The sequence below is a fragment of the Bos javanicus genome, chromosome 15 (genome assembly GCF_032452875.1).
Source record: "Bos javanicus breed banteng chromosome 15, ARS-OSU_banteng_1.0, whole genome shotgun sequence".
Lineage (NCBI taxonomy): Eukaryota > Metazoa > Chordata > Mammalia > Artiodactyla > Bovidae > Bos > Bos javanicus.
Window position 1 is genome coordinate 63,967,885 of NC_083882.1, and position 27,294 is coordinate 63,995,178.

General features: G+C 34.4%; 1 protein-coding gene across 1 annotated transcript in view; it reads right to left on the minus strand.

Moving 5' to 3' along the window:
• Positions 1 to 27,294, minus strand: part of CSTF3 (cleavage stimulation factor subunit 3) — a 74,941-nt gene that overhangs the window by 42,925 nt on the left and 4,722 nt on the right. Inside the window, exons 2-3 of the mRNA XM_061381062.1 lie at positions 13,768 to 13,869; positions 13,550 to 13,645 (exon numbers count right to left, since the gene is read on the minus strand). Coding sequence (XP_061237046.1) covers positions 13,550 to 13,645; positions 13,768 to 13,869 — 198 coding nt within the window. The remainder of the gene's footprint in view (positions 1 to 13,549; positions 13,646 to 13,767; positions 13,870 to 27,294) is intronic.

Consider the following 27,294-nt stretch of genomic DNA (forward strand, 5'->3'; position numbering starts at 1 on the left):
ACTTAATTTTATTTCCTACTGGGGATTTTTCACCTGACAAATACTTAAGAGTGCCACTAAATTCTAGATTCCTGAAACATACCAATATACAAAATAACAAATTTAATAAGGAAACTGTTCAGTATACTAGGAGATAAGCATTATAGGTGGAAAAAAATAGAGGAAAGAATTACTTTTGAGGAGTTGGGAACAACAGTGGCGATTTAAAAAGGTGGCAAGAGCAAATCTCATTGAGAAGAAAACACTTTTATAAAAATTTGAAGAAAGCAAAGGATTGTGCCAAGCAACTATCTGGATAAATATCTTCAGAGCAGATAAAACAGCTAATGTTTTGAGGTGGGAATGTGTTAAGAACATTTAAGAAGGCCAGAGAGACTGAAGAAGAGACTTTATTATGTGAATTATCATACAGTAAGCACAAAATTTTTTACTTAAGTGGAAATCCTGGTATTCATTCATTTTCTAATAATTATTTACTCAACTTATCTGACTCTATGACTAAGAAATAACTGATTGTTCAACATATAAAAATGTTTTTACAGATTAAAAAAAAAACTATATCCAATTTCTACTTGAAACAGAACCCTGATTATTCTGTTTTTGAAGATTCCAGAAGTAGCCAAACCCAATCAAGAACCAGAATTCAATAATTCAGTGATCCAAATTCACTATAATTCTCAATTACTGCTATAAAAACACTGTATTACATGTAATACCAATGTCTAATATATACATTATCATTATTGTATCAATTCTTACTAGTACTTCCCTCCTCATATTAAACATATTGCCATAATCTACCCTCCCTAGATTTTTAGACTTTGTGAAAATATGAAAATCAGTGAATAAAATAAATTTACACTTTTTTCTCAAGACGAGTTTGAATCCCAGTTTTTGTGCTTTCACTGAATTTTACAGTTTTAAGTATTCCAGAAATATTCAGAAGATATCAGAACCTTAGCTTCAGGTTTTATTCAAAACCAAGTTTCAATCCTTGATACAATGAACAATACAAGTGCTAAGTGGTATTAAAAACTTTGTGTCCCTTTGCTGTAACTCTCACTTTGAGTGCCCACTTGCATACTAACTTACATATTTAACCAAATAAAAGGACAGTGTTCTACACATTTCACTAATAAAATTCATATAACGTGTGATAATTTTCTTCTGTGCAGAAATCAATTTAAACTGTTATTGGATAAACCAGAAATATTGGCAATGTGGTATCCTACCATTTAGTAAAAGAAGATTTTATTCACAGCTAAAATTTCTCCAGGAACCAGCTTTTTCAAAGTAGCTATTCAAGTTTTGTCTTCCTATAAAAAAATTACCAATTTTCTTCCTTTGAAAGTTTTTTGCCTCCTTCAAAATGAATACACTGGTCAGTTAATGTCACATTTTACATGTGAAGACACATGTAATCTTCATATAGAAGATTATAGAGAATGAAAGGTTTCATAGCTCCTTAAGACTCAAATACCAAGTAAATATTAGTGAAACCAAAAGAATTTCTAATCAACAGGCAACTTTCTTTGAAAACTGTACAGGAAACTTCCAGTCATTTAACTTTTAAGTTTCTGTAAACATCTGAGTTTTTTAAAAGGCTCAGAACTAGAAATATTATCATAACTTAAGGTTTTCCTAGAGCAAAATTACATTCACATTTTAGTCATCATGAAATTTCAGATGTCCATACTTATCAGATAATCATACTCTTTCTCCAGCTTCACTTCCTAACAGCTTAGCTGCAATTCTAAATTAACTACTGAGCTGCTGTTTTCGCAATTAAGAAAAATTTCATGAGACAGTCACAAGTCATCTGCTTACAATACTTCAAAGGACTAGAAGCAGAACAGCTTAAAAACTATCAAGCTGTTTCAATTTCTCAGATTGAGCATGTTTTTCTCCCTTTGTTTAGACTAGTGCTTCTTTCTGCCAAGGATTCTGTGCTTTTGAGATTTCCATTTAAAAAGTCTTGTTCTTCTAGATTTCCTTGACTCACCCTCACATACACCCCCACTTCTCATCAGAGCACCTATGGGGCGTGCCAAGCTAAGTTTGTTTACTATGCACACCTTTACTATGCTATGGACACCATACGTTTGTGAAAATATACAGATGGTGTGGGGCCTGAAAATGAACTATATGACTTTTTTCAGAATCCATAAATTCAACAGGAGAAAACCAAAATTGAAAGAGACACATGTATCCCATTGTTCATTGCAGCACTATTTACAATAGCTAGAACATGGAAGCAACCTAGATGTTCATCGACAAATGAATGGATAAAAAAATGGTGGTATATATACACAATGGAATAATACTCAGCCATAAATTCAACAGTCAATTTTGCTACAGAAAAAGTGTTTAACACTTTGGGCAATTTTATCTGAATATAATCCAGGCAAATATGTTGATAGGTAGGTATCCGTAAGTCTTCAATCTACCAACTGTTGTAGGATACTTTTAAGGACTTGACATGTAAAACTACTTGACAAAACAGCTTGCTAACAGAATTCTGCATATTTTAATCTGCACAGAATCTTCCAGAAGCTACTTAGAACTGCTAAACTCTTTTATAAGGTAATTTAAATTCTGATATAACTTTATAATGGTTTATATAGAATCAGCTGGACTGTATTAGGAAGATTCATGAAAATATTTCAGTTTTGGGGAGGTACTCAAAAGCGTTTCTTAAATTTCTAAGTCTGGTTAAACCACAAGTTCCAAATAACCGGAAATGCTGATCTTCAATAAACGTGATTTTTCTCATTAATAAAGGAATTAACACTTTCACTTTTTCTTTAAAAAAAGGTGGATATTGTGCCCCCTGACTTCAATCTTCCATTTTTTTCATGAAACTTTGCTTCATGATTTCAAATATTTTAAAGTAAGATCTCCAAAAAATGAAAAAAACAAGTATATTCTGTCCTCTCAGAAAACTTTTACAAAACTTCTATGGGAAGAAAAGTATGAATACAATTCATTAAGCAGACTGAACTGTAATATACTTTACCTAAAATCTAAACTCTGGCCTTGATTTGAGAAAATTCCATCCTAATAAAACTCCTAACTGCTAAATCAGAAATGAAAGGTAAACTTTCTTGTTCTCACATTAATGCTGAATTAATGCAGAATTGCTCATTGCAGCTTCTGTGTTTGAAATTTCTTTCTACTTTTTGAAATTAGAACCAAGTACATAGTGCAGAAATTTAAAAATCGTGAAGGGTAAAAATAGAACTTTGCGAAGTAGAATTTTAGAACTAAGATTTTATACAAACCATAAGCTGTGGTTATATATTATTGTACTATGCCATTTTCCAAAGTATTTGTAGCAATTTTATGTCGTTTTGTGTAGCTACACATACATATTTTTTTTCAAAGAATGCAAGAAAAATGTGAGCAAAGAGGAGTCAGTTATGAACCTCCTATTTAGCTATTTCTACAACTGTATTTTAGGTCCTTTGTTAGTATAGTGTGATTAGTAAGTAGGAGCCCAGACTTATGAAATAGGTTATCTGAGTAGAATGTTCCCAGCTTTCTTATTTACCTCTGAGTAGCTTAAACTTTAGTAATGCTGATCTTAGGAAAGCTACTTAAGAATTCTTCAGAAAAGCTGAACATCTGGAAAAAACAGAGGATAATACTTACCTACTTTAAAAGGTAAATTGTGATTAGTCAGATATCTCCTATCAAGTACTTTTACAGTGCCTGGAATATATTAAAGGCCTAATTATTCTTAGTTATTATTGTTTTGGTAAGTAATCAGAATAAAGGAAAAAAATCACTATCAGTAAGATAGCAATTAAAAATCAACAATGGATTTTCTAGAATATATTTCACCTCCAAAAATATCCTCACTTTTTTTTCCTTAAATGTCCATAGACTGTCATTTTTCTATGCAATTTAGTAGTTTTGTACATCAACACTTAAAATGTAATATAATTTAAAAACATCTGCTTAGTGCTCACTTTAGCAGCACATACACTAAAAAGAAAAAACAAACCATTTGCTTACTTTTAAGAATTCATGTACAATTCTATTAAGAATTCATGTACAATTCTATGCATATTTTGGGTAAGATCCACAAAAATTTTAACTGATTGTAAATATATTTAAATTTGGAATAAAATAACTCATAGTAATAAAAATATAAAAAATCCCCCATCCCACTCTCTAATATCAGGATAGTTATGAAGACATCTCTTGTCTAAAATAGCTAATGGGGACATTTCCTTTTACAATTTACACATTATTGGAAACAGTATTTGAATTCACACTCAAGGAAGGGGAAAGGAAAAGAGTGGGAAATAGTATGAAATCTGTTAAAATTAAGTAGAAGATACAGCAGAAAAAGGACCACTATAAGAAGAAGATAAAAAACAGAATTTCATCCATCATAGAAACAGGGAATTTTACAAAGAGTATGAGACAGTTGGAAAAATATAAACACGAGCTGGGTATGAAATTATATTAGAACACTGTTCCTTTTCAGTGGGATAATGAAATTGTGGTTATGTAGGACAATACTGCGTATGTAGAGAAGGGAAAAGTACATATTGCAAAATATAACATTGAGATAAGGCAGAGGGTATATAAATATTTACCATAATATACTATTCTTTCAACTTATTTTAAAATTTCCATAATAAAAAATTGGAAAGGGCAAACAGAAAAATTAATGGCTTCCAAAAGGTCACATTAATTTGAAGAGCTAACAGCAGCAAATCATAGGTCACCAGGTTCTAAATTCTGTGTCATCAGTATTCTTCCATACTATCCTCTATAGACTAAAATTTACAAATTCCTTGCATTTTTTAAAATAAATTACTTAAATATCTTTTCCATACTAGCAAAAATTATCAGATCACTGTTTTAATAATAATGAGGAGAATTCTGACATGCCCCTTAAGATCCATGGCAAATAACTAGCCCAATTATAAAATACTAAATCATAGACATATAAGTTCTTTCAACTTGCAATGTCTGTTCTTTTAAGTGTAAATCTCATGACTCTTCCATGAACTTGGGGAAACTCAAATTTACAACAGAGAAAATATCACTTCTTCTGGGAAAATACCACTTCCATGCTTTATTACCTGTTAATAGAGAAATTATTTCCTTTACAGTGTTAACTTTATACTTGAAACAACAGAGAATTTAAGCAAATACTTGAAAAACATGGTATTTTCAAACGTAAGTATTTATCTAGATTTTTGACTTTTTTAACCTGTAAAGTCAAAGATCTCATGACTTCTAAAACATATACAAATTCTTACTTGAAATAATTTGCCATTTGATCAATTAAGTAAATCAATAACAGTATTTCCTAAAGCCTACAAATTGTTTTGAAAACACAAAACCAGTTAAGTTTCTATATGAGCAGGGAAGCAAAGTTTTTAACCTCCCCTGATGATTTGTGATAGAATTTAAAAGCATTACTGACAGAGTATATGATCTACATTTAGAAAACTTGCTATAACCATAATATGCACAAATTTGGTAAGTCATCATCTTTTCTAACTGCAAGTATCAGTAAACTGATCAAAAGGAAAAACAACTGAGGGCAAGGAGAAGCCAGTACTTTCCAAGTTTTCAAATAAAAATAAGCTGAAATTGGCATAATTAAGTACATATTTATATTCAGTAATACATATACTGAAAAGCCCTAGAAAAACATGACTGATTCAGGCAATAACTGTTAAGAGTTCAAATGGAGTGGGCAGTTGTTGAGAAACAGGATCTTTACAGAGTCTCAAAATATCTCCCCATTATTTTATTAGTTATAAAAGTAAAAATAGTAAATACACGGTCAAGGAATAGGTCAACACTGATATCACCAGTAAGAGGTAAATGAACATCATGTGCCTCTGATGAGGACACACAACCACCTGCAGCTTTTCAGGTGCAGTGAACAAAACCTGAATTTAATAAAAGAATAAAAAATTTAAGACAGAATTGTTCAACATCCAAGGAGACTGGAGAAGAATGACACCTATATACAATGATCTTGGATTAGATTTTGATTAAAAAGACTGCTATAAAGGACGTTACTAGAACAATAATTAAAGTAGAAACTGGACCGCAGACTAAACTTCTAAGTTTGTGTACGTATGAGAGTATCTTTGCTATTAGCAAATGTAAAGTATTGTCATGATGTATGCAACCCAATCCCTTATGGTTCAGGAAAACCAGAACTGATAGTTATTTAAAACTGACATTAGTTATTTTAAAAAGCTGCTGTAAGCACTGTTTACAATAGCCAAGACGTGGAAGCAATCTAAATGTCCACAACAGAGGAATGGATAGATGTGGTACCTATATACAGTGGAATATTACTCAGCCATGAAAAGAATGAAACACCATTTGCAGCAACATGGATGGACCTATAGTCATACTGAATGAAGTCAAACAGAGGAGAAACATCCTATGAAATCCCTTATATGTGGAATCTAAAAAGAAGTGATATAAATGAACTTACAAAACAGAAACAGATTCACAGACTTGGCGAACAAACTTATGGATATCAAGGGGAAGGGATAGTTCAGGAATTTGGGATGGACACATACACGCTGCTGTATTTAAAATGGATAACCAACAAGAAGAATCTACTGTATAGAACATGAAATTCTGCTCAATGTTATATGACAGCTTGAATGGGAGGAGAGTTTGAGGTAGAATGGATACAGTAAATGTACGGCTGAGTCCCTTTGCTGTCTACCTGAAACTATCACAATATTGTTAATCAGCTATACCACAATACAAAACTTTTTTTTTTTTTTTTTTAAAGGCTGCAGTAATCCTTTCAAGCCACAGTTTAAGCGGCCATCTCTTAACACATGAAGACTTCCTTAAAAGCTGATTCTTGAGTTTGGCACTTAGGTGATTATACTGTGTTTTTAAAAAAAGAAAGTTCATGGAGTTAGAAAATCAGGCTTCAAAACCCAGAAATAAAAGAAAAAAACAAAAACCTGAACAAGTTTAGTAATGCAACCCTAAATCTGACCACAGATATAATAGTCACACTGCCAAAAATACTACAAGAATGGATATCTCTAAGATTACTTCTTGACAGATTATATACTGACTGATAAATCACAACATGACATAGTCAAAAGAAAATGACTTTATACCCAGACAAATATAGTAAGTATTCTGCTAGGTGTGAAATATACTCATATAGCAATATGATTCAATTATTGCCCTCTAAAGAAAGCCTCAGTTACCAAAACTGGCTGCCAGAAACAGCTAACAATAACAGATCCCACATGGCCATTCTTTGGAGATTGAGTCAGTAATGCAGGTGTGGTAAATGCAAAGCCTGAATGGTTTAAAAGTTTCCCAGGTGATCCTAAAATTGTGTTGTTTACACACTTTGGCTCAAATGGGTAACAATCTCGATTTAATTTACTCATGTATGAAAAGGGGCTAAGCTAATTCATCTTCCAGCTCTAAATCTGACTGAAATGTAACCTCCATCTTGACTTTAAATATGTAATATAGAGCCAGTTTGTTGGATTAAAGAATTTTCAACAAAATCATCAATATGCAAGTCATTACCTTTTCTTTAAACTCAGTTATGAAAAAGTAAGTTATGGAAAATGTCATCATAATACCATTCCCCTTGTTAATATGTGAGGTGATATATGTTAACTAAACACTGTGGTAATCATTTCACAATACATACATGTATCAAATCATTTTATTTTTATGTCTTAGACTTATAAAATGTTGTATGTCAATTATATCTCAACAAAACTGAAAGAAAAAAAAGACCATTTCACATATAATCTTTAGACAGAGACTTATAATAGTGTTATCTGCATATGCCAGAGCTAAAACTTTGTATTTTTTTAAAAAGGTTGTAACAAACATGTTCTGTAATATGAATCAAAGTATTAGGGAGATTAAAAATAGCTTTGGGACTTCATCTTTGGATATTTTTACAAAAATATTTCATACCGTCCTTGACATCAGATGGTTTTCAGAACTATCACTTAACATTTCCAAATACAAAATTTTTCTTTGGAGGTTTCCTAGCATATAAAATGGTAAAACTTACCCCAGGTTATGCTTCCCTGAGTTTTGAAAAGTCGTTTAGTTTCTCAACAGGTTGTAATCATAGCAAATATTCACCATTTTGTTGAATTTGCTGTAGAGTCTGAATACATGGAGGAAAACTTTATACAGAATTCAGTTTATTATACCATTATATTAATCAACTACTTGTTTTCTGCTCCAAAGTTGCTAAGAGCAAAATTGTTTACTAATAAAAATTAAAGTTTAAAAGTTATTTACAAGCAAATAAATGCCTTCTCGTCCACATTCAGAAGTGTAGTTTTCATAGATATCACTATCATTATTTCAGACATCTTCATTTCTTGGAAATGCCTTGAGCCATACTCATTCATTTAAAAGGAACAGCTGTTTTTAAGTTGAAAGCACATATTAAACAAAATATAAAACAACAAACCTGTTAGAAAACACTTGAGCCTTTATGCGGTCTTGTCTTTTAAGAGGAAGTCAATTAACTGCCACCAGGTTCCCTTATGCTCAGAAGTTAGAACCAAAATCGATTAATTCTGCTTCCAAATACAGGGGTTTCTAACTCCCTATTATTGTAAAGGTCTTAGATTCATTTGTGTTTATTCATGGTTGCCACGTGTTGGAGCATATCTTTAATATCTTTTGTGATAGGGGTGGAGGTTGTATTCCAAATAAATACTCTAACGTCTTACTGATTATAATCCCCAGTAATCAGAAAAAAAAAAAACACAACACCCAATTAAGTATCAAATATTGTACATTAAGTGTTGTTATTCCATAAATGCTCAAGAAATTTAGGCTAAACCACTACCCACAGGGAAACCTCAAACTGCATGATCCAATAGCCCTTTGTTTCACAACAAATTTTGTAATGTTTGAATTTAAACAAAACCTGGTTAGAAATGCCTTTTCCAGGTTTTCAGAATACACTATAACTCTTATGAGATACACAAAAATAGAATATAAGAAAGTCTGGTTAAAAATTGAGTCTTTGGGGGGTGGGGGGGAATGATCCTTTTTCCCCAGATTTTTTTATCAGTGATTGCAATGATTATCAATTTGTTTTACAAAGTTAAAAAGATATAAAAATGATCAGGTTGATTAGTACAAAATTTTGCCTGAAAATAAATGGCTACATTTCACATAATAAACTATCTTGAAGATATAAAGAATAGAACCTAAGATTTTTTTTAAGAGAAATTTTGTTACATAAATTAACTATGTCCTTTTGCAAATAGATTATGCAATGCCTGGGGTGAAAAGAAAAGGCTCCAAGGGAAAAAAATGTATAGATCATGTTAGTAGAAGTGACAACACCTAAATATCTATGCTACTATAATGCCAGAAAAATGAATGGGATATTTCAGTAAGACCTAAAATAGAAGTTCGCTACTTAAAATAGTAAATGTAAATACTTCCTGTGTTTTAAAAACAGTATGTAATTATTCATATCACTTTCAGGTATTTGATCATCAGTTCAGTTGTTTGCCAATAGTTTGTTTTCTTTTACACTCCTACACTACATTTAAACATGCATGTAAGAAACTACAGATTTAAAAAACATTGCATTTTAGAGGACACTCTGAATAATCACACAGACATGGACCAACATTTATTACAAACAGGAAAAGAGCAGATCTATAAGAAAAGAGTACAGATTTTTTTAAAAAGAAGACTGCAAGCTGAAGTATAGAAAAGAAGTTGTGATCTATAATTTTTTTCCTGCATTTAAAAATCACATTGCTCAACATGTACAAAACATTATAACACAGTAGTTTAAACTGCTACTTAGAGGAATTAAAACAGTATAGACAGTGGAGAAGTTTATTTCAATTTAGGTCACCCATGATCCATCCTGAGTTCACTTCGATTTTCCAAGAAGAAAGGTATTTTTAAAGGTCATTTTTCCCAAGTAGAAAGGTTATTTTGAAAAACTGAAGTATGTACTTCACATCCCATTATAAGAAAAGGATTCACATTAAAATAGTTTTAATAAAAGGCAATCAATTCTCTATATACTTTTATTAAACAATTACAGCTTTCACAGACAGCAAGACACAATGTTGCTATTATCAGCAGTATTACCTTCTTCATTTCTCCTTCAGCTAACAATTAAAAAATCATCCTAAGAAAATTTCTTATGAATGTGGCTCAATTAAAAACAAATTACTGCTAACACCAAGATATTGTAACTTACATGCTGTCACACTGATTACCTAGCTACATGAAAAGCTACAGTAACCAAAAGGGGGAAAACCAACTTAAAAAACAGAAAAACTATAAATTTTTTCAATTCACTAATACTTAGTGACCATTCTAAAAAGGGGTTCATTATGAGCACTTAGGCTCTAAATGGATATCCCTTAACTTTAGTGTTTAAAAACTCTCATTTTTTAAACTCTAAGATATACTGCAGTGCAGATTTTAGACATCTGTCAACTAGAGATGTATTAAGATGTTTCCTTTGCTATTTTCATACCTTAAAAATTAAGACTTTATACTTATAACTATATCACTTAAGAAGAGTCATATTGTTCGCTTCTATGATATTGCTAGACCACATAAAGTAGCATTTTGGAATTCAAGAGGAAAGTAATTCTATGAACTGGAGGCAAAATATGATCTCCTACATAATATATACAATACTAAAATAATTTGGCCTAATTTTGAAATTAGGTATGTATTATATATAGGTATATTAAATATATAGATGGTAGTCCTACATGTCCTTTCATTAGAACGAGAATTTTACCTTAAATAAGCAAAAAAAAAGTAGGTAATGAATTAAGGATGACATTTTAAAGTTCAAATTTTACAAAAGTATTTAAGTACTGCTAAATGCTCACTGATATGAGAAAAGATATACTGGCAAATATTAAAAATACCAGATAGTGTTATTAACTTCTTTACTAAAAATTATTATAATGTGCTCCCATTTCCAATTGATATTCCAAGTTTAAAAGCAACCCTCTGACTCCCCAAATCCCCAAAACACCACTCCCCCTTGCCACTTTGTTCCTAAGCAGGATTTTCAAGAAGTTTCTCTGGGGAAGAAAATTATCTCATTTTAAAAGATGTATGTACTTTCTATTAGAAAAGAACTAAATGTATTTGGACTCGCACACAGATTTAACTGAACATAAATAAAAGAAACTTTACAATTTTCCCACCATGAAGTACTGAGTTACAACAAATGTCTTAACAAAACTTTATTTTCTTGAGAGTGCATACAGGATGTTATGCAAACACTGTTAGTAGTTCCTTTAATGTGAAGACATTCTTATTATTACTTCAGATTTAATGCATCATAAATAGGCTACGTGTCTTCTTCAGAAATATTAAAGGCTACATTGAGTGATTAGGCCAAAGAAAACTTTAGCCCCTCACAGACTAAACAAAGTACATATGTGAAAATAAAAAAGAACACATTAGGAAAGAGAAAAACATTGCTCAGCATATGCATTTTTAAAATTTGCATTCAATGTAACATCTTAATTCCTAAACCAGAAATAAAAATTTAATGAAATACACATATATATTCTGTACCATTTTTTTTAATCAAAAGACGTTTTACACATACATTCATATTTGTGTGTCCGGGTGTGTGAAACTTCAAACATTACCAACTAAATAAATGTCAGGCAACTGCTAACAGCTCTGAAATAGTATGTGAAATGAGCCAATTATTTAGACAACTCCAGCCCTTTGGAATAACATCTGGTCTGTCTTAGAATTTAGTTTTTATTTTTAGCTAGGAAGTGAAAGAAATAGACTCACTGCGCTTTATGCTTACAGAATGAATATCTAACAGCTAATTTCAGTTTAAATTATACCATAATAAAATGAATGAATTATAATTGAATATCTGAGGAACTGAAAGAAATTTCTAAAACTCAACATACTATTTCATTATACCATGTACCAATTATGTTAATTTCTGATGAGTTTGCAGAATATCTGCATATAAGCTAATATGTAAAGTCAAACTGGAATGAAGACCAAGTATATGTAGATGATCCTGGCTTCAGCATACTTCAGACAGTTTCATTCACTCACCTGGTGAATTTCATGCCAGTATACTCTGATGATTAGAAATACTAAGGAAGGAAATGGTCCAAGAGGATAGGTGATAAAACCTTAAGGACATGGTCTTGGTCCAAAATCACAACCAGACTCCACATAAGATACAATCTCTCTCACACATACAAACACACAAACACACATACCACATACACAATCACACAGAAAAACTTCAACACACACACACACACAATGTTCCTGCTATTGTCCAGTAATTCCCCCACTCCCAACATAATACAATATAAACTATAACACAAATACATGAGTACACTGTAGCCTCAATTTAAATCTGCAGTTAGTTAGGTCCATTCTGAGGGACACATCACAGGTGACACTGTGCTGTGCTGAAGTCTGTTCAGTACTGCTGACTAAAGCCCTTTGATTTGTCCAAAACAGACCCACATACTATAAAATTTCAGTTATTGTGAAAATGTTATGACGAGGCTGCAGTGTACTTGATTATGTTGAGAATTTATATTATAAATTAATATTCAAATAAGAATACCTCATAAGTATAAATAAGTTATAAAAAGAAATGGATATCAATTTTCAGCTTAATGTGGATTATCAGCTATTCCCATCTCACCCCATCTCATTAATGTATCACCACAAAAATGATTATTTGGTGTCAACTGTTATCAATACATTAACATTTTATTATCATCTTGATTGCTAATTCTGATCTTCAAAAGTGAACATTTCCGTTCTAATCATAAACAAGAATGGGGCCTTTACTCTTTAAAATAAAAATGCCTGACTTCAAATTTCAAGACAGTTATAAAGAAAAAAAAACAAAATAAAAACAAAAAAAACCCAATCAAAGTATCATTGGGTAAATTATGATTACATAGCTTTGAGTTCATATTAACTTATTACTGTATAATGTAAACTTTATCCTACAGAAAAACTTTAAAAATTACTGAAGTGCTTACATTTATTGACAAACCATGCATTTTCACAAAATTAAAATCCAAAATAATTTTTTACCTAAAGGTTTCATTTCACCAGAGACACTCAAAACACCCTATGAAACTAAATTAACATTTCGTATTTCCTTATAATACCAGATTCATTTGTAAATAGGAATAAAAAGAAAAATGAGTTCTAAATAAATGACACAGGAGGCAATAAATTGACACATGACAAGTAAATAAAAGGCTAAAGCACTCCAATACCATTGAAACTGTTTTAATGTTGTTGCAACTCCAAAATGCAACAATCATCAGCTTGTAAAGACCCAAATTTCAAAAATTCATTTTAATTACTCCTTCATACCTATTTTACAAAATAAAGGCAGAAGACATTTTAAATCCTCCTTGTCCTACTTGTGCTATCTATGTTCCTAATTTGTTTTCTATCACTACAATGTATGTTGCAATTCCCATCAAATGCTATATAAGAAAAAATAAAATAAAATATTAACCTCTGCTTCAATGTACAGTTTCCAGAATCTGCCAGAACTGGGGAACTGGGCAACAAGGCGTTCATAAGTCTTCCGTGCTTTGTCTATAGGTTGATTCTAAAATTGAAAACCAATAAACAGCATTTACAATGTTAGGATTATGAAAATATTATTTACTGCAGAACCAAGTAGTGTGATTGGACCCATAGAGAAGGAAATGTAATCCTATATCACTAAACCTGTGCCTCTCGAATGAGAATGCTCCAAGCGTCAAGGTCATAAGGATTCTCTTCTAATTTCTTTTCGGCTTTCTTCACCTTCTCTGGGACATACTCAGCTGCCTAGGGGGAAGAAAAATAATGAACTCAAGTTACTGTTTTAAAAATCTCAGGACTAATTTAATCCAAGCACAATATATTAGTTCCCAGATGCAGTATCACAATAAGAAGCATGAAAACGTCCTCTTATAAAAGAAGCCTTCATTTTCTGTAATCTAAATCACTTGCATAATAACAAATTCAAATGGACACATACCTAAAAATTAAAACATTTTTAAATTTAAATAAACCCATCTCTTTTTTTATGAAATAAAACACGGCAGCAGTTCTCCAACTTTTTAGACTTGGACCCCTTTTATACTCTAAAAAGTGAGTACACCAAAGAGTTTTCGTTTATGTAGGTTATTTCAGTATTTACCACGTTAGAAATTAAAACGGAGACAAGGTTAGATATTTATTCACATACAAATAATAATAAAAGTATTTACATGTTAACATAAATAAAATTTAATGAAAAATAACTTTAAAAATTCATTTAGATGATTATCCTTGTGACATATATTTGCAAATCTGTGTATAATAAATATGGTGGGCTTTAAAGTGCAGCTGGATTTTCACACATGCTTCTGAACTCAACCTACTGCCATATCAAATCATGTAAAAATTCCACTGTACACTCATGAGAATTAAAAGTGAAATAGGCAAATAATGTCTTAAATCTATTATGAAACAGTATGAACTCACAGATCAAAGTCTTAGGAACCCACAAGGTCCCTGGACCAACATTAAGAAACACTGCTATAGAGAATTCATCCTGAATCACAATGAAAAAGCATGAAATGACATGAAAACTTTATTTTGACGTAAAAGTTTTAAAAGCATGATTTACAAACTGTATATACAGCAAACTATACGCAACTGTACTTACAACTGTATACAAAAACTATTAAAGAAATCTACAATGAAAGAGACTGAAAAGACTGTAAAATAGTTAGTAGTCATGTCTGGGTGATGTGTGGTAGATGGACAGCTGACTTCCCCCCCTTTCTCAGTATTTTCTAAACTCTTTAATAAAAGGTGGTTTTATTTTTATTATAGAAATACAATCTTAAAGCCAATACCTAAAAAAGTAGCCAGGACCTATGGCACACATACAAGCATTACTTTTCAAATTGTTGTTCACAATATTATTTTGTACCACAAAAAGAAACGGATACGAAATACGCCAGATAAATCTGTATGAAGTTTTGTTCTGCCTTTGTGGGAGGACTTCCTGAAATCGTAATACAGCAATGCTGTGCTGTGCTGTCATGTCCAACTCTTTGCAACCCCATGGACAACAGCCCGCCAAGGACCTCTGTCCATGGGGATTCTCTAGGCAAGACTACTGGATTGGGTTACCATGCCCTCCTCCAGGGGATCTTCCTAACCCAGGGATCGAACCCAGGTCTCCCACATTGCAGGTGGATTCTTTTACCATCTTAGCCACCACGGAAGCCCAATGTAGCAATAAATATTAGTAATATTCAAGAGAGGGAAGCATTGCCTCTAACATCTCTTCCCCCCTCACCTTCTTCAGTGGCACTTAATATATCACCAAGCAATTCTGTTGAAATACCAGTTGGGGAAAAAATTTTTAAGTCATGTGTTTAGGTGGGAAAAACTACCTGGAAGAAGTATACTTTCCTTTGGAATAAATCAAGTTTCCACCACTGATAAGTACACATTTAGAAAGGAAAATGTGTTTTAAAAGACTAATGTGATTTTCTATCAAAATTATGATGTCCTACTAATACACAAGAGCTTTCAGAAGCTTGCTCAAGAAACTAAAACTGGAAAAGTTTAATAAAGGAAAACCACTGGCCCCACTCATATACTAAACATGATACAGAATAAAAGAGTCCTGCAATGGTGATCAACCAATCACCGGATCAGGATGGTTCAGAAAGAGGATACATGGAAAATTAGCAAATAAAGGTGATATTTGAAATCAGAATGTTGGGTTATTCAATGCATGATGCTAGAATAACTATCTTGGAACTGCAAAGTCAATAAAAGCTGAATCCCAATTTTAACCATTCTATCAAATTAATTTCAGACAAATCAAAAACAAAAACACAAGAAAGAACCATCAGAAAATGTACTGAAATTTATCTTTGTGTGGGAATGCTCTTTAAAAGCCTTTGAAAAGAGTAAACTTAATTTGTAAAGTTTATTTACATTTGTCCAGGGGGAAAGTATCACAATGAAAGTGAAAAGATGAACTTGAAAAAAATATTCCCAGCACATATGGCAAAATATTAAATTTATTAATATAACATCTAGTCACTAAAACATCAAAAACTAAAGAACAAAATGGGCAAAGTATTCAAACAGCTCATAGAAAAAGAACAATGAACTTTAAACACTGAAAACAAAACAAATATAAGCCATATAAAATAAAGATATCAAAGGTGTTTTATAATTAACACTGCACTGGCAAAGATACTATCAAATCAAATCAGTCCATCCTAAAGGAAATCAGTCCTGAATATTAATTGGAAGGACTGATACTGAAGCTGAAACTCCAATACTTTGGCCACCTGACGCAAAGAACTGACTCACTGGAAAAGACCCTGATGCTGGCAAAGACTGAAGGCAGGAGTAGAAAGGGACGACAGAATAAGGTGGTTGGATGGTATCACTGACTTGATGGACATGAGTCTGAGCAAGCTCCAGGAGTTGGTAATGGACTGGGAAGCCTGGCGTGCTTCCGTCCATGGGGTCACAGAGAGTCAGACACGACTTAAGTGACTCAACTGACTGACTGAACTGGTCAAGATATGTATAAACAGACATTCTCAAACTGTTGGCAGGAGCAAGCAGTAATACTGACCAAAAGGTAACATGAATATCTGACCCTGCATTCCAGTTCTGGCCACTTATCCTACTCTGCTAAGTCACGTTAGTCGTGTCCAACTCTGTGCGACCCCATAGACGGCAGCCCACCAGGCTCCTCTGTCCCTGGGATTCTCCAGGCAAGAACACTGGAGTTGGGTTGCCATTTCCTTCTCCAGTGCGTGAAAGTGAAGTTGCTCAGTCGTGTCCGAGTCTTCGAAACCCCATGGACTGTACCCTACCAGGCTCCTCCGTCCACGGGATTTCCCAGGCAAGAGTACTGGACTGGGGTGCCATTGCCTTCTCCTTATCCTACTCTACATGTATACAAAGATATGCACAGAATACTCAGCTATGTGGCTGTTTGTTGCTGTGCAAGACTAGGAATAATTTAAATAATCAAAAAAAAAAGAAACTGGTTAAATAAATTATGGAATTTGCAACCACCAAAAAGAACAAACAAGGCAGGTCTATAAACAGCAACATGGGACATAATAGCCAGTTAAAAAAATAGTAGGTGTGGCTGGGGAGATACACGCACACCACATACAAGTGTACTTTACACATCGGATACATACTCTTCTGCTGTTTGAAGTTTTACTGTTCACCTGAAAAATATTTCCTCAGTGCCTATTATGTGCATTGTTTAAGGGGCATCTGGGATACAAAACAAAGACTTTCAGTTTACTTCTTGACAAAACAAATTTTAAAAATATTTTAAAATAAATGAGGGTTTGTAAGATATGAATCATAAAATATTAATGATATTAATGATAAAATAAGAAGTAAATATGATACTTTAAATTACAACCTAAAAATCAGCTAAGCTAATCAAAGCTACTAAAAATAACAATTAGTATTTCAAAGCAGTCTGATGGGAGGCCAAATCATTCAAATTCACATCTTCAAAATTAACCTACCAAATTAGATAATGTATACTATACTTATATGCAGAGTACATCATGTGAAATGCCTGGCTGATGAATCACAAGCTTGAATCAAGACTGCCAAGAGAAATATCAACAACCTCAGATATGCAGATGATACCACTCTAAGGGCAGAGTATGAAGAAGAACTAAAGAGCTTCTTGATAAGGGTGAAAGTGGAGAATGAAAAAGCTGGCTTAAAACTCAACATTCAAAAAACTAAGATCATGGCATCCAGTCCTAACACTTCATGGCAAATAGAAGGGGAAAAATGGAAGCGGTGGCAGATTTTATTTTTGGGGCTCCAAAATCATTGTTGACAGAGACTGCAGCCATGAAATTAAAAGACACCTGGTTCCTTGGAAGAAAAGCTACGACAAACTAGACAGCATATTAAAAAGCACAGACAACACTTTGTCAACAAAGATCCACATAGTTAAAGCTATGGTTTTTCCAATAGTCATGTACAGATATGAGAGTTGGACCATAAAGAAGGCTGAGCACCAAGGAATTGATGCTTTTGAACTGTGGTGCTGGAGAAGACTCTTTAGAGGCCCCTGAGTAGCAAGGAAATCAAACCAGTCAATCCTAAAGGAAATCAACCCTGAATACTCACTGAAAGGACTGATGTTAAAGTTGAAGCTCAAACAGTTTTGTTACTTGATGCAAAGAGCCAATTCACTGGAAAAGACTCTGATACTGGGAAAGATTGAAGGCAAACAGAGAAGAGGGAAGCAGATGAAATGGTTGGATAGCATCACCAACTCAATGAACATGAATTTGACCAAACTCTGGGAAAGAGTGAAGGACAGGAAAGTCTGGAGTGCTGCAGTTCATGGGGTTGCAAAGAGTTGGACACAACTTAGTGATTGAACAACAACACATACCATAATCTGCAGAACAGAGAAACTCAGAAGATGGCATCTAATATCTGACCAGCATAACTGCACCAAGGATAAAAGTCTCCTTATGAAATAAAATAAGCCATTCATTTAGTGATTCTCAACCCTGGCAGCACATCAGAATCACCTTGGGTAAAGAGCATTTAAAAAGATACTCAAGTCTCACTCTGGATCATTTGAAATAAAATCTCTAGGAATGAGCCTGAACTGTCACTGTTTTTAAAAAAACTCTTCAGGTCCAATTCAAGAGACATAAGGGATGCAGGTTTGATCCCTGGGTTGGGAAGATTCCCTGGAGAAGGGAATGGCAGCCCAGTCCAGTATTCTTGCCTGGAGAATCCCATGGACAGATGGAGCCTGGCAAGCTGCAGTCCACAGAGTTCGAAAGAGCCAGACATGACAGCACCAAGTGGCACACAACACCAGGTGGTCGCAATGTGCAGCTGAGTTGAAAGTAAGGGCTCTGGCTCAGTGGTAAAGAATCCACCTGCCAATGCAGGAGACGGGCAACCCACTCCAGTATTCTTGCCTGGTAAACCCTTTGGACAGAGAGACTGGTGGGCTACAGTCCAGGAGGTCACAAGAGTCAGACACGATTTAGCAACTAAACAACAACAAGCAGTTCCAAACTTTTTTTTTTTTTGGTACCGCTGTACCTTCTTGCCACTGATGTCCATGGGAACTTTCACACGATAATGTTCTCAAATATACAAAATAAACTATGTAGGATTCAATGATACTGAAATATAATTATCTAAATATCTTAAAGTTTTACACAGTAACAAACACTTATCACATGAAATCTAGTGAGTCTACTGATGAGTGCTAATAGCACTGTGAATCCTTCTGTCCCAGTCACACAGCTGTTGCTAACAGTACTAGCATGGTTTCTTGCCCACATTCATAATAGAAGGCTTGATTTCAGTTAAAATTAGTGAAAATAGTTTTATTTTGTCCATTCAAGTTCATGGAACACCAAAAATTGTATCAATAGACACCTGGAGGAAGGAGTTACCATGGACGAAGAAGCCCAAGGAAAGGATGATGGATCAAATGTAAAACAAAACATTTATTGACCATCTACTATGTTAGGCATTAATCACCACTCCTTGTTAAATAACCAATAATCCCATTCTATAATAAAAAATATAATTAAATTACATGAATCTGCCCAAAGTCCAGTTAAATCTGGCAGAACTATGAATCAGCTCTTTGCAGAATCTTTTACAATGGTAAATGTTTTCCTCCGGACAAGAATGTAGTCAAATGTTTGTAAAAGAATCTATATATATAATTCTCTATCAACTGAATTAATAGAAGATAACTGAAACGGCCCAGTATCCTCTAGTAGTTAAAGGCCACATTTCTCACAATAAGAAGTCATTCATTGTCACAGATATGAACCAGTTGGGTAACCAAAGAGTGTAACATTTTTGTTTTGTGGTCTGGCTACTGTATTTGCTGTTGAGCAAATGAAAATGGAAGTTTTCTAGAATCAACAAGTAGACGGAGGCTTCATAAAGAACAGAGTTGTATTACTGGGTTGGCCAAAAAGTTCACTTGTCATTTTCCACAACACCTTACAGAAAAACTTGTTCTGGCCAACCCAGTATTATTTTCTGAATCTGTTGCCAGATCAGAGAAATAGGTCACTTTAAGAAAACTTGTCTCAAGTTTCTAGTGCCCATTTGTAATGGAATGAGGTCAGAACTCTGTTTAGTTATAGCCAAACAGCCATCTCATGTTTACATGTCCCAAAAACAACTATAAAGAAACTATCAAAATCCAGCTTGTCTTTGGAATACCTGTAATTCTATTATCATCCTATAGGGGGATGTTAATGGGGAATAGGATGGGCCCCAAATCAAATGAGCAGAACAAAGGCTGGACTAGTTCAGTTCCCAATGCATGCACATTTAATGATACTAGTAGGACACTGGGAGCTGCTTTGATTTGCACAATTTTAAAAATCAGAAACATTGTAAGACTGTAAGGAGTATACAGATACACATCAACATATACTATTTCAAATGGGTACAAAAATCAGAAAAACTTGTGAAGCAGATGACAGACTTTTTTTGTAGAAGGCAAAAATGCTGCTGAGGAACTACTTGAGTGTGTGTTCTATGAACAATTTTTCTAGTCGTAGAGTATTGCTAAAATACCAACTTCTCTCTGAAGAATTCCCCCATGGACAACTGACTTAAAGGATGGAGGTAGGATACATTATACATGTTTGACTTTTTAATAATAGCTTTATTGAGACAATCAAATTCCATACAATTCACCCATTTAAAATGTAAAATTCAATGCTTAAATTTAGTATATTCACTATCACAATAAATTTTAGAACATTTTTACCACCCTAAACAAAAACCCATACCCATTAACTGGCATTCCCATTTCCCAATCCGTCTAGGCCTATGCAACCACCAATCTGTTTCCATAAATGTGTAGGCATTTCATGTAAATAACACAATGTGTTTTGTTTCTGACTTTCACTTTGCATGTTTTCAAACTTCATGTCTTCGTATCAGTACTTTCCAGTGCCAAATATTGAACTGAATGGATATCCCACATTTTACTAAACAGTCGATGGACATTTGGATTATTTCTAGTTTTTGAGTGGAGCTCCTTTTGTATTTTCTTTTTACTTAGGTGTATACCACTCCAGTACTCTTGCCTGGCAAATCCCATGGACGGAGGAGCCTTGTGGGCTGCAGTTCATGGGGTCGCTAAGAGTCAGACACGACTGAGCGACTTTACTTTCCCTTTTCACTTTCATGCACTGGAGAAGGAAATGGCAACCCACCCCAGTGTTTTTGCCTGGAGAATCCCAGAGACAGGGGAGCCTGATGGGCTGCCGTCTATGGGGTCGCACAGAGTTGGACACAACTGAAGCAACTTAGCATACCCAGAAGTAAAACTGTTATGCCATAAAGCAAACTATGTAACACTCTGAAGAAGTGTCAGACTGTTTTCCAAAGTGACTGAACCATTTTACAGTTCCACCAGTAAAAGGGCTTCAATTTTTCTTACATTCTGACCAACACTTGGTATTATCTACCTTTTTGATAATTTTAAATGACAGTAGAGTGGTATCTCATTGTAGTTTTGATCTTTATTTCACTGGTAGTTAGTGAAGTTCAACACTTTTCATGTTTTTATTGGCTATTTGTATATAGTTAATGTCCTTCCAGATTCCTTGCCCATTTTATTTTTTTTGTTATTGCATTGCAAGTGTTTTTACATATTATAGCTATTAGTTAATTATTGGATATATAGTTTACAAAAATTTTCTACCCTTCAGTTGGTTGTCTTTTTACTTTCTTTTTGCTATGGGAAGCTAACTCAGAGAAACAGAACTTACAATATTGTCTCACAGGTTCCATGCATTATTTCAATGGTTCTCAAACTTCTTATAGAGAATCACTTTGCAGACTTACAACTGAGGAACTAGAGACACTTTATAAAATGTGGGTCAAATCTCTCAATATTATATTAGAAATTAAAACTGCAAAAATTTTAATGTTAATTCATTTAAAAATAAATTTCTAATTTTAGTTAAAAATATTTTCCAGGACAACAACAAATTAGTGAAAATGATGTCACTGTTTTACATTTTTGTGATCTCTTTAACATCTGGCTTCTGCTTTCAATCTGCTGCAATATATCATTTTTGATGAAGACCAAAAAATACAATTATGTAGTCTGAAAAAGAAGAAGCATTTTTAATAATCTTTTCTTACAATTGTCATGTGTCATGGATACGCCACATAGCTTCTGGGAAAGTGAGGCTGCAAACCACCGTCTATACAATAGTTTAATTTATATTAGGTGGCTGTCAATAGGGTGGGGTGTGGAGAAGTGACAGACATTTATATTAATGATTTTAAATGTATCAGTCAGCTCAGTTCAGTCACTCAGTTGTGTGCAACTCTTTGTGACCTCATGGACTGCAGCATGCCAGGCCTCCCTGTCCATCACCAACTCCCGGAGTTTACTCAAACTCATGTCCACTGAGTCAGTGATGTGTATAATGTAATTTAATTTCTTCTTTCCATTTCCACCAGGGAAGTAAAACTTGGGACAGGAAAAAAAAAAAAAAGTACTTCACTTTCTTCAAATAGCTATTTTTGTGATATATGGAGAGGGTGTTATGCTGGAGGTCATATGTAAATTAAATTCAAATAGAAGTCAGTGAAAATTTAAACCAAGTGATAAAAATCAAATGTAGAGAGGGATATAGTAAGTTAAAGAATGTAAAGCTACATCAGCTTTTTGACCAAGAGTTTTGATGATCTTTGCAACAGAACTAGGAGAGTCACAAAACTAGTTTTATAATGAGTATTTTCCATTCATGAGTGACTAAATATAGTAGGGACTACCAGACCACCTGACCTGCCTCTTGAGAAACCTATATGCAGGTCAGGAAGCAACAGTTAGAACTGGACATGAAACAACAGACTGGTTCCAAATAGGAAAAGGAGTACATCAAGGCTGTATATTGTTACCCTGCTTATTTAACTTCTATGCAGAGTACATCATGAGAAACGCTGGGCTGGAAGAAGCACAAGCTGGAATCAAGATTGCTGGAAGAAATATCAATAACCTCAGATATGTAGATGACATCACCCTTATGGCAGAAAGTGAAGAGGAACTAAAAAGCCTCTTGATGAAAGTGAAAGAGGAGAGTGAAAAAGTTGGCTTAAAGCTCAACATTCAGAAAACGAAGATCATGGCATCTGGTCCCATCACTTCATGGCAGGTAGATGGGGAAACAGTGGAAACAGTGTCAGCCTTTATTTTGGGGGGCTCCAAAGTCACTGCAGATGGTGATTGCAGTCATGAAATTAAAAGACGCTTACTCTTTGGAAGGAAAGTTATGACCAACCTAGACAGCATATTCAAAAGCAGAGACATTACTTTGCCAACAAAGGTCCATCTAGTCAAGGCTATGGTTTTTCCAGTGGTCATGTATGGATGTGAGAGTTGGACTGTGAAGAAAGCTGAGCGCAGAAGAATTGATGCTTTTGAACTGCGGTGTTGGAGAAGACTCTTGAGAGTCCCTTGGACTGGCAAGGAGATCCAACCAGTCTATCCTAAAGGAGATGAAACTCCAATGCTTTGTTTGGCCACCTCATGCAAAGAGTTGACTCACTGGAAAAGATCCTGAGGCTGGGAGGGATTGGGGGCAGGAGAAGGGGACGACAGAGGATGAGATGGCTGGAATGCATCATCGACTCGATGGACATGAGTCTGAGTGAACTCTGGGAGTTGGTGATGGACAGGGAGGCCTGGCATGCTGCAATTCATGGGGTCACAAAGAGTTGGACACAACTGAGTGAATGAACTAGTAACTGATAAATATAGTAGGGAGAGAAAAATCAGTTAAATACTATCGAAGGCCTCAGTTCAGTTCAGTTGCTTGACTAGACGGACCTTTGTTGGCAAACTAATATCTCTGCTTTTGAATATACTGTCTAGGTTGGTCATAACTTTCCTTCCAAGGAGTAAGCGTCTTTTAATTTCATGGCAGCAATCACCATCTGCAGTGACTTTGGAGCCCCCAAAAATAAAGTCTGACACTGTTTCCACTGTTTCCCCATCTATCTGCCATGAAGTGATGGGACCAGATGCCATGATCTTTGTTTTCTGAATGTTGAGCTTTAAGCCAACTTTTTCACTCACCGCTTTCACTTTCATCAAGAGGCTTTTTAGTTCCTCTTCACTTTCTGCCATAAGGGTGGTGTCATCTGCATATCTGAGGTTATTGATATTTCTTCAGCAATCTCGATTCCAGCTTGTGCTTCTTCCAGCCCAGCGTTTCTCATGATGTACTCGGCATATAAGTTAAATAAGCAGGGTGACGATATACAGCCTTGACGTACTCCTTTTCCTATTTGGAACCAGTCTGTTGTTCCATGTCCAGTTCTAACTGTTGCTTCCTGACCTGCATACAGGTTTCTCTAAGAGGTAGGTCAGGTGGTCTGGTATTCCCATCTCTTTCAGAATTTTCCACAGTTGACTGTGACCCAGACAGTCAAAGGCTTTGGTGTAGTCAATAAAGCAGAAATAGATGTTTTTCTGGAACTCTCTTGCTTTTTCCATGATCCAGCGGATGTTGGCAATTTGATCTCTGGTTCCTCTGCCTTTTCTAAAACCAGCTTGAACATCAGGAAGTTCATGGTTCACATACTGCTGAAGCCTGGCTTGGATAATTTTGAGCATTACTTTACTAGCGTGTGAGATGAGTGCAATTGTGCAGTCGTTTGAGCATTCTTTGGCATTGCCTTTCTTTGGGATTGGAATGAAAACTGACCTTTTCCAGTCCTGTGGCCACTGCTGAGTTTTCTAAATTTGCTGGCATATTGAGTGCAGCACTTTCACAGCATCATCTTTCAGGATTTGGAATAGCTCAACTGGAATTCCATCACCTCCACTAGCTTTGTTTGTAGTGATGCTTTCTAAGGCCCACTTGACTTCACGTTCCAGGATGTCTGGCTCTAGGTGAGTGATCACACCATCATGATTATCTGGGTCGTGAAGATCTTTTTTGTACAGTTCTTCTGTGTATTCTTGCCACCTCTTCTTAATATCTTCTGCTTCAGTTAGGTCCATACCATTTCTGTCCTTTATCGAGCCCATCTTTGCATGAAATGTTCCCTTGGTATCTCTAATTTTCTTGAAGAGATCTCTAGTCTTTCCCCTTCTGTTGTTTTCCTCTATTTCTTTGCATTGATCGCTGAAGAAGGCTTTTAATCTCTCCTTGCTATTCTTCGGAACTCTGCATTCAGATGCTTATAACTTTCCTTTTCTCCTTTGCTTCTCGCTTCTCTTCACAGCTATTTGTAAGGCCTCCTCAGACAGCCATTTTGCTTGTTTGCATTTCTTTTCCATGGGGATGGTCTTGATCCCTGTCTCCTGTACAATGTCACAAGCCTCTGTCCATAGTTCATCAGGTACTCTGTCTATCAGATCTAGTCCCTTAAATCTATTTCTCACTTCTACTGTATAATCAGAAGGGATTTAGATCATACCTGAATGGTCTAGTGGTTTTCCCTACTTTCTTCAATTTAAGTCTGAATTTGGCAATAAGGAGTTCATGATCTGAGCCACAGCCAGCTCCCGGTCTTGTTTTTGCTGACTGTATAGAGCTTCTCCATCTTTGGCTGCAAAGAATATAATCAATCTGATTTTGGTGTTGACCATCTGGTGATGTCCATGTGTATAATCTGCAACGTTTTTCTCCATTTATTTTATCAATGTATTCAAAACCAACTTTGAAGGTCCAAGTATCTTCAATCCCTAACCTAAATGGTTTACAAACTCATTTACTTAAATATTACCGTGATACTCATTTCCAATGAAGATTTTCAGCCTCACCTACAGAATCTATTACAACATATCTAAAATTGAAGTACAGGCAATAATGAAGCACCTAAGTGAATATGATACAATGGACCACTGACTCCATGTTGAGAACCACCACCTAATCCATCTGTTCATTAAATATGTGTTTCCCCAAATGTTGTTTCCTCAAAAATAAAGCAGAATCAGACCCAAGTCATTCCTTTTGTTGTTGTTGTTAAAATATTAAGAAAACTGCAAATACTAAATGTTTCAACTCATAAGTTTCTCTTGGTAGTCTTTTTCCAAAATCAAAACCAGACTAGAGTAGTACTCTGCAAGACTATTCAAGAAGTAACTAAGCCAATTCATATGCCTAAGGCATCCAGAACTAAGGTGACATTAGTACTGGATGCCAGCCTAGTCCTATGTTCCTTTACCAGTGCGACAAAACTACTAGATGTTTTCAGTGAACAAATCTGAATATATATCCTGCATATAATCCCTTCAAATCTTTCAAAAACTTAAATCTACTAAACGTACAACCATTTCAAAAACTTAGAATAAGCAGGCTAACAGTTATTGGTCTAAATAATTATACTTATCATACTTGCTTCTTATATTTGTTTATTCATTCGCTAGGAAACAAATAGCTTCGAAGTATTTGTTTTATACATAAAAATCTTAATCTTTTAGAATGTGAAAAACGCAGCTTCTTTTGATCAGGAGGGACCAAAATATTAATTTATCTGATAAGCTAAGTGAAACACTAGAAAGACAACAATTAAGAATACTTTTACCTTTCGGGTTTTAATAAAAATTTACTGCTTATTATAAACTATCCATTAATCTAAAATTAGGTTAAACATTTGCCCAACTAAAATCTCTTTTAAAATCAATCTAACACCATTACCAACTATTCATTAAAAACAAGAAGACTCAAATTCACAACTAGGTCTTGTCTAAAAAAGAATAAAGATTTAGAGATAATGGCAGAAAAGTCGAAAACTATGAATTGTTTTTTGCAATCATCCACTTAATAGATACAAACATCTGAATAGATTTTACCATTCTGGAAGGCCTACCTAGGATGCAAATTTTTGTGTTCCTAAGGAAGAGAGAATGCAGTCTCGTCTAACACAACCTCCCTCTGTTGTACTTTTCAGGAAAACCAGTACTGTAAACACAGATCTCTCTCTCTTAGGAACAATTACTGCCAGATATAGTATCCTCTATAGTAAATTTCCTCAAGAAATATTAACAATAAGATCAAATCAACCTTGCCTGTCCAAAACTGTTACACTAAGTATCACTTACAACAGGACAGGGGAAAGTTAGAAAAGGCTATTACAGAAAGATTTTGTTAAAAACAAATAAAAATAATTGTATCCAAAGAAAAGACTATCATATAACATATATTCTTGGCTTTTTCA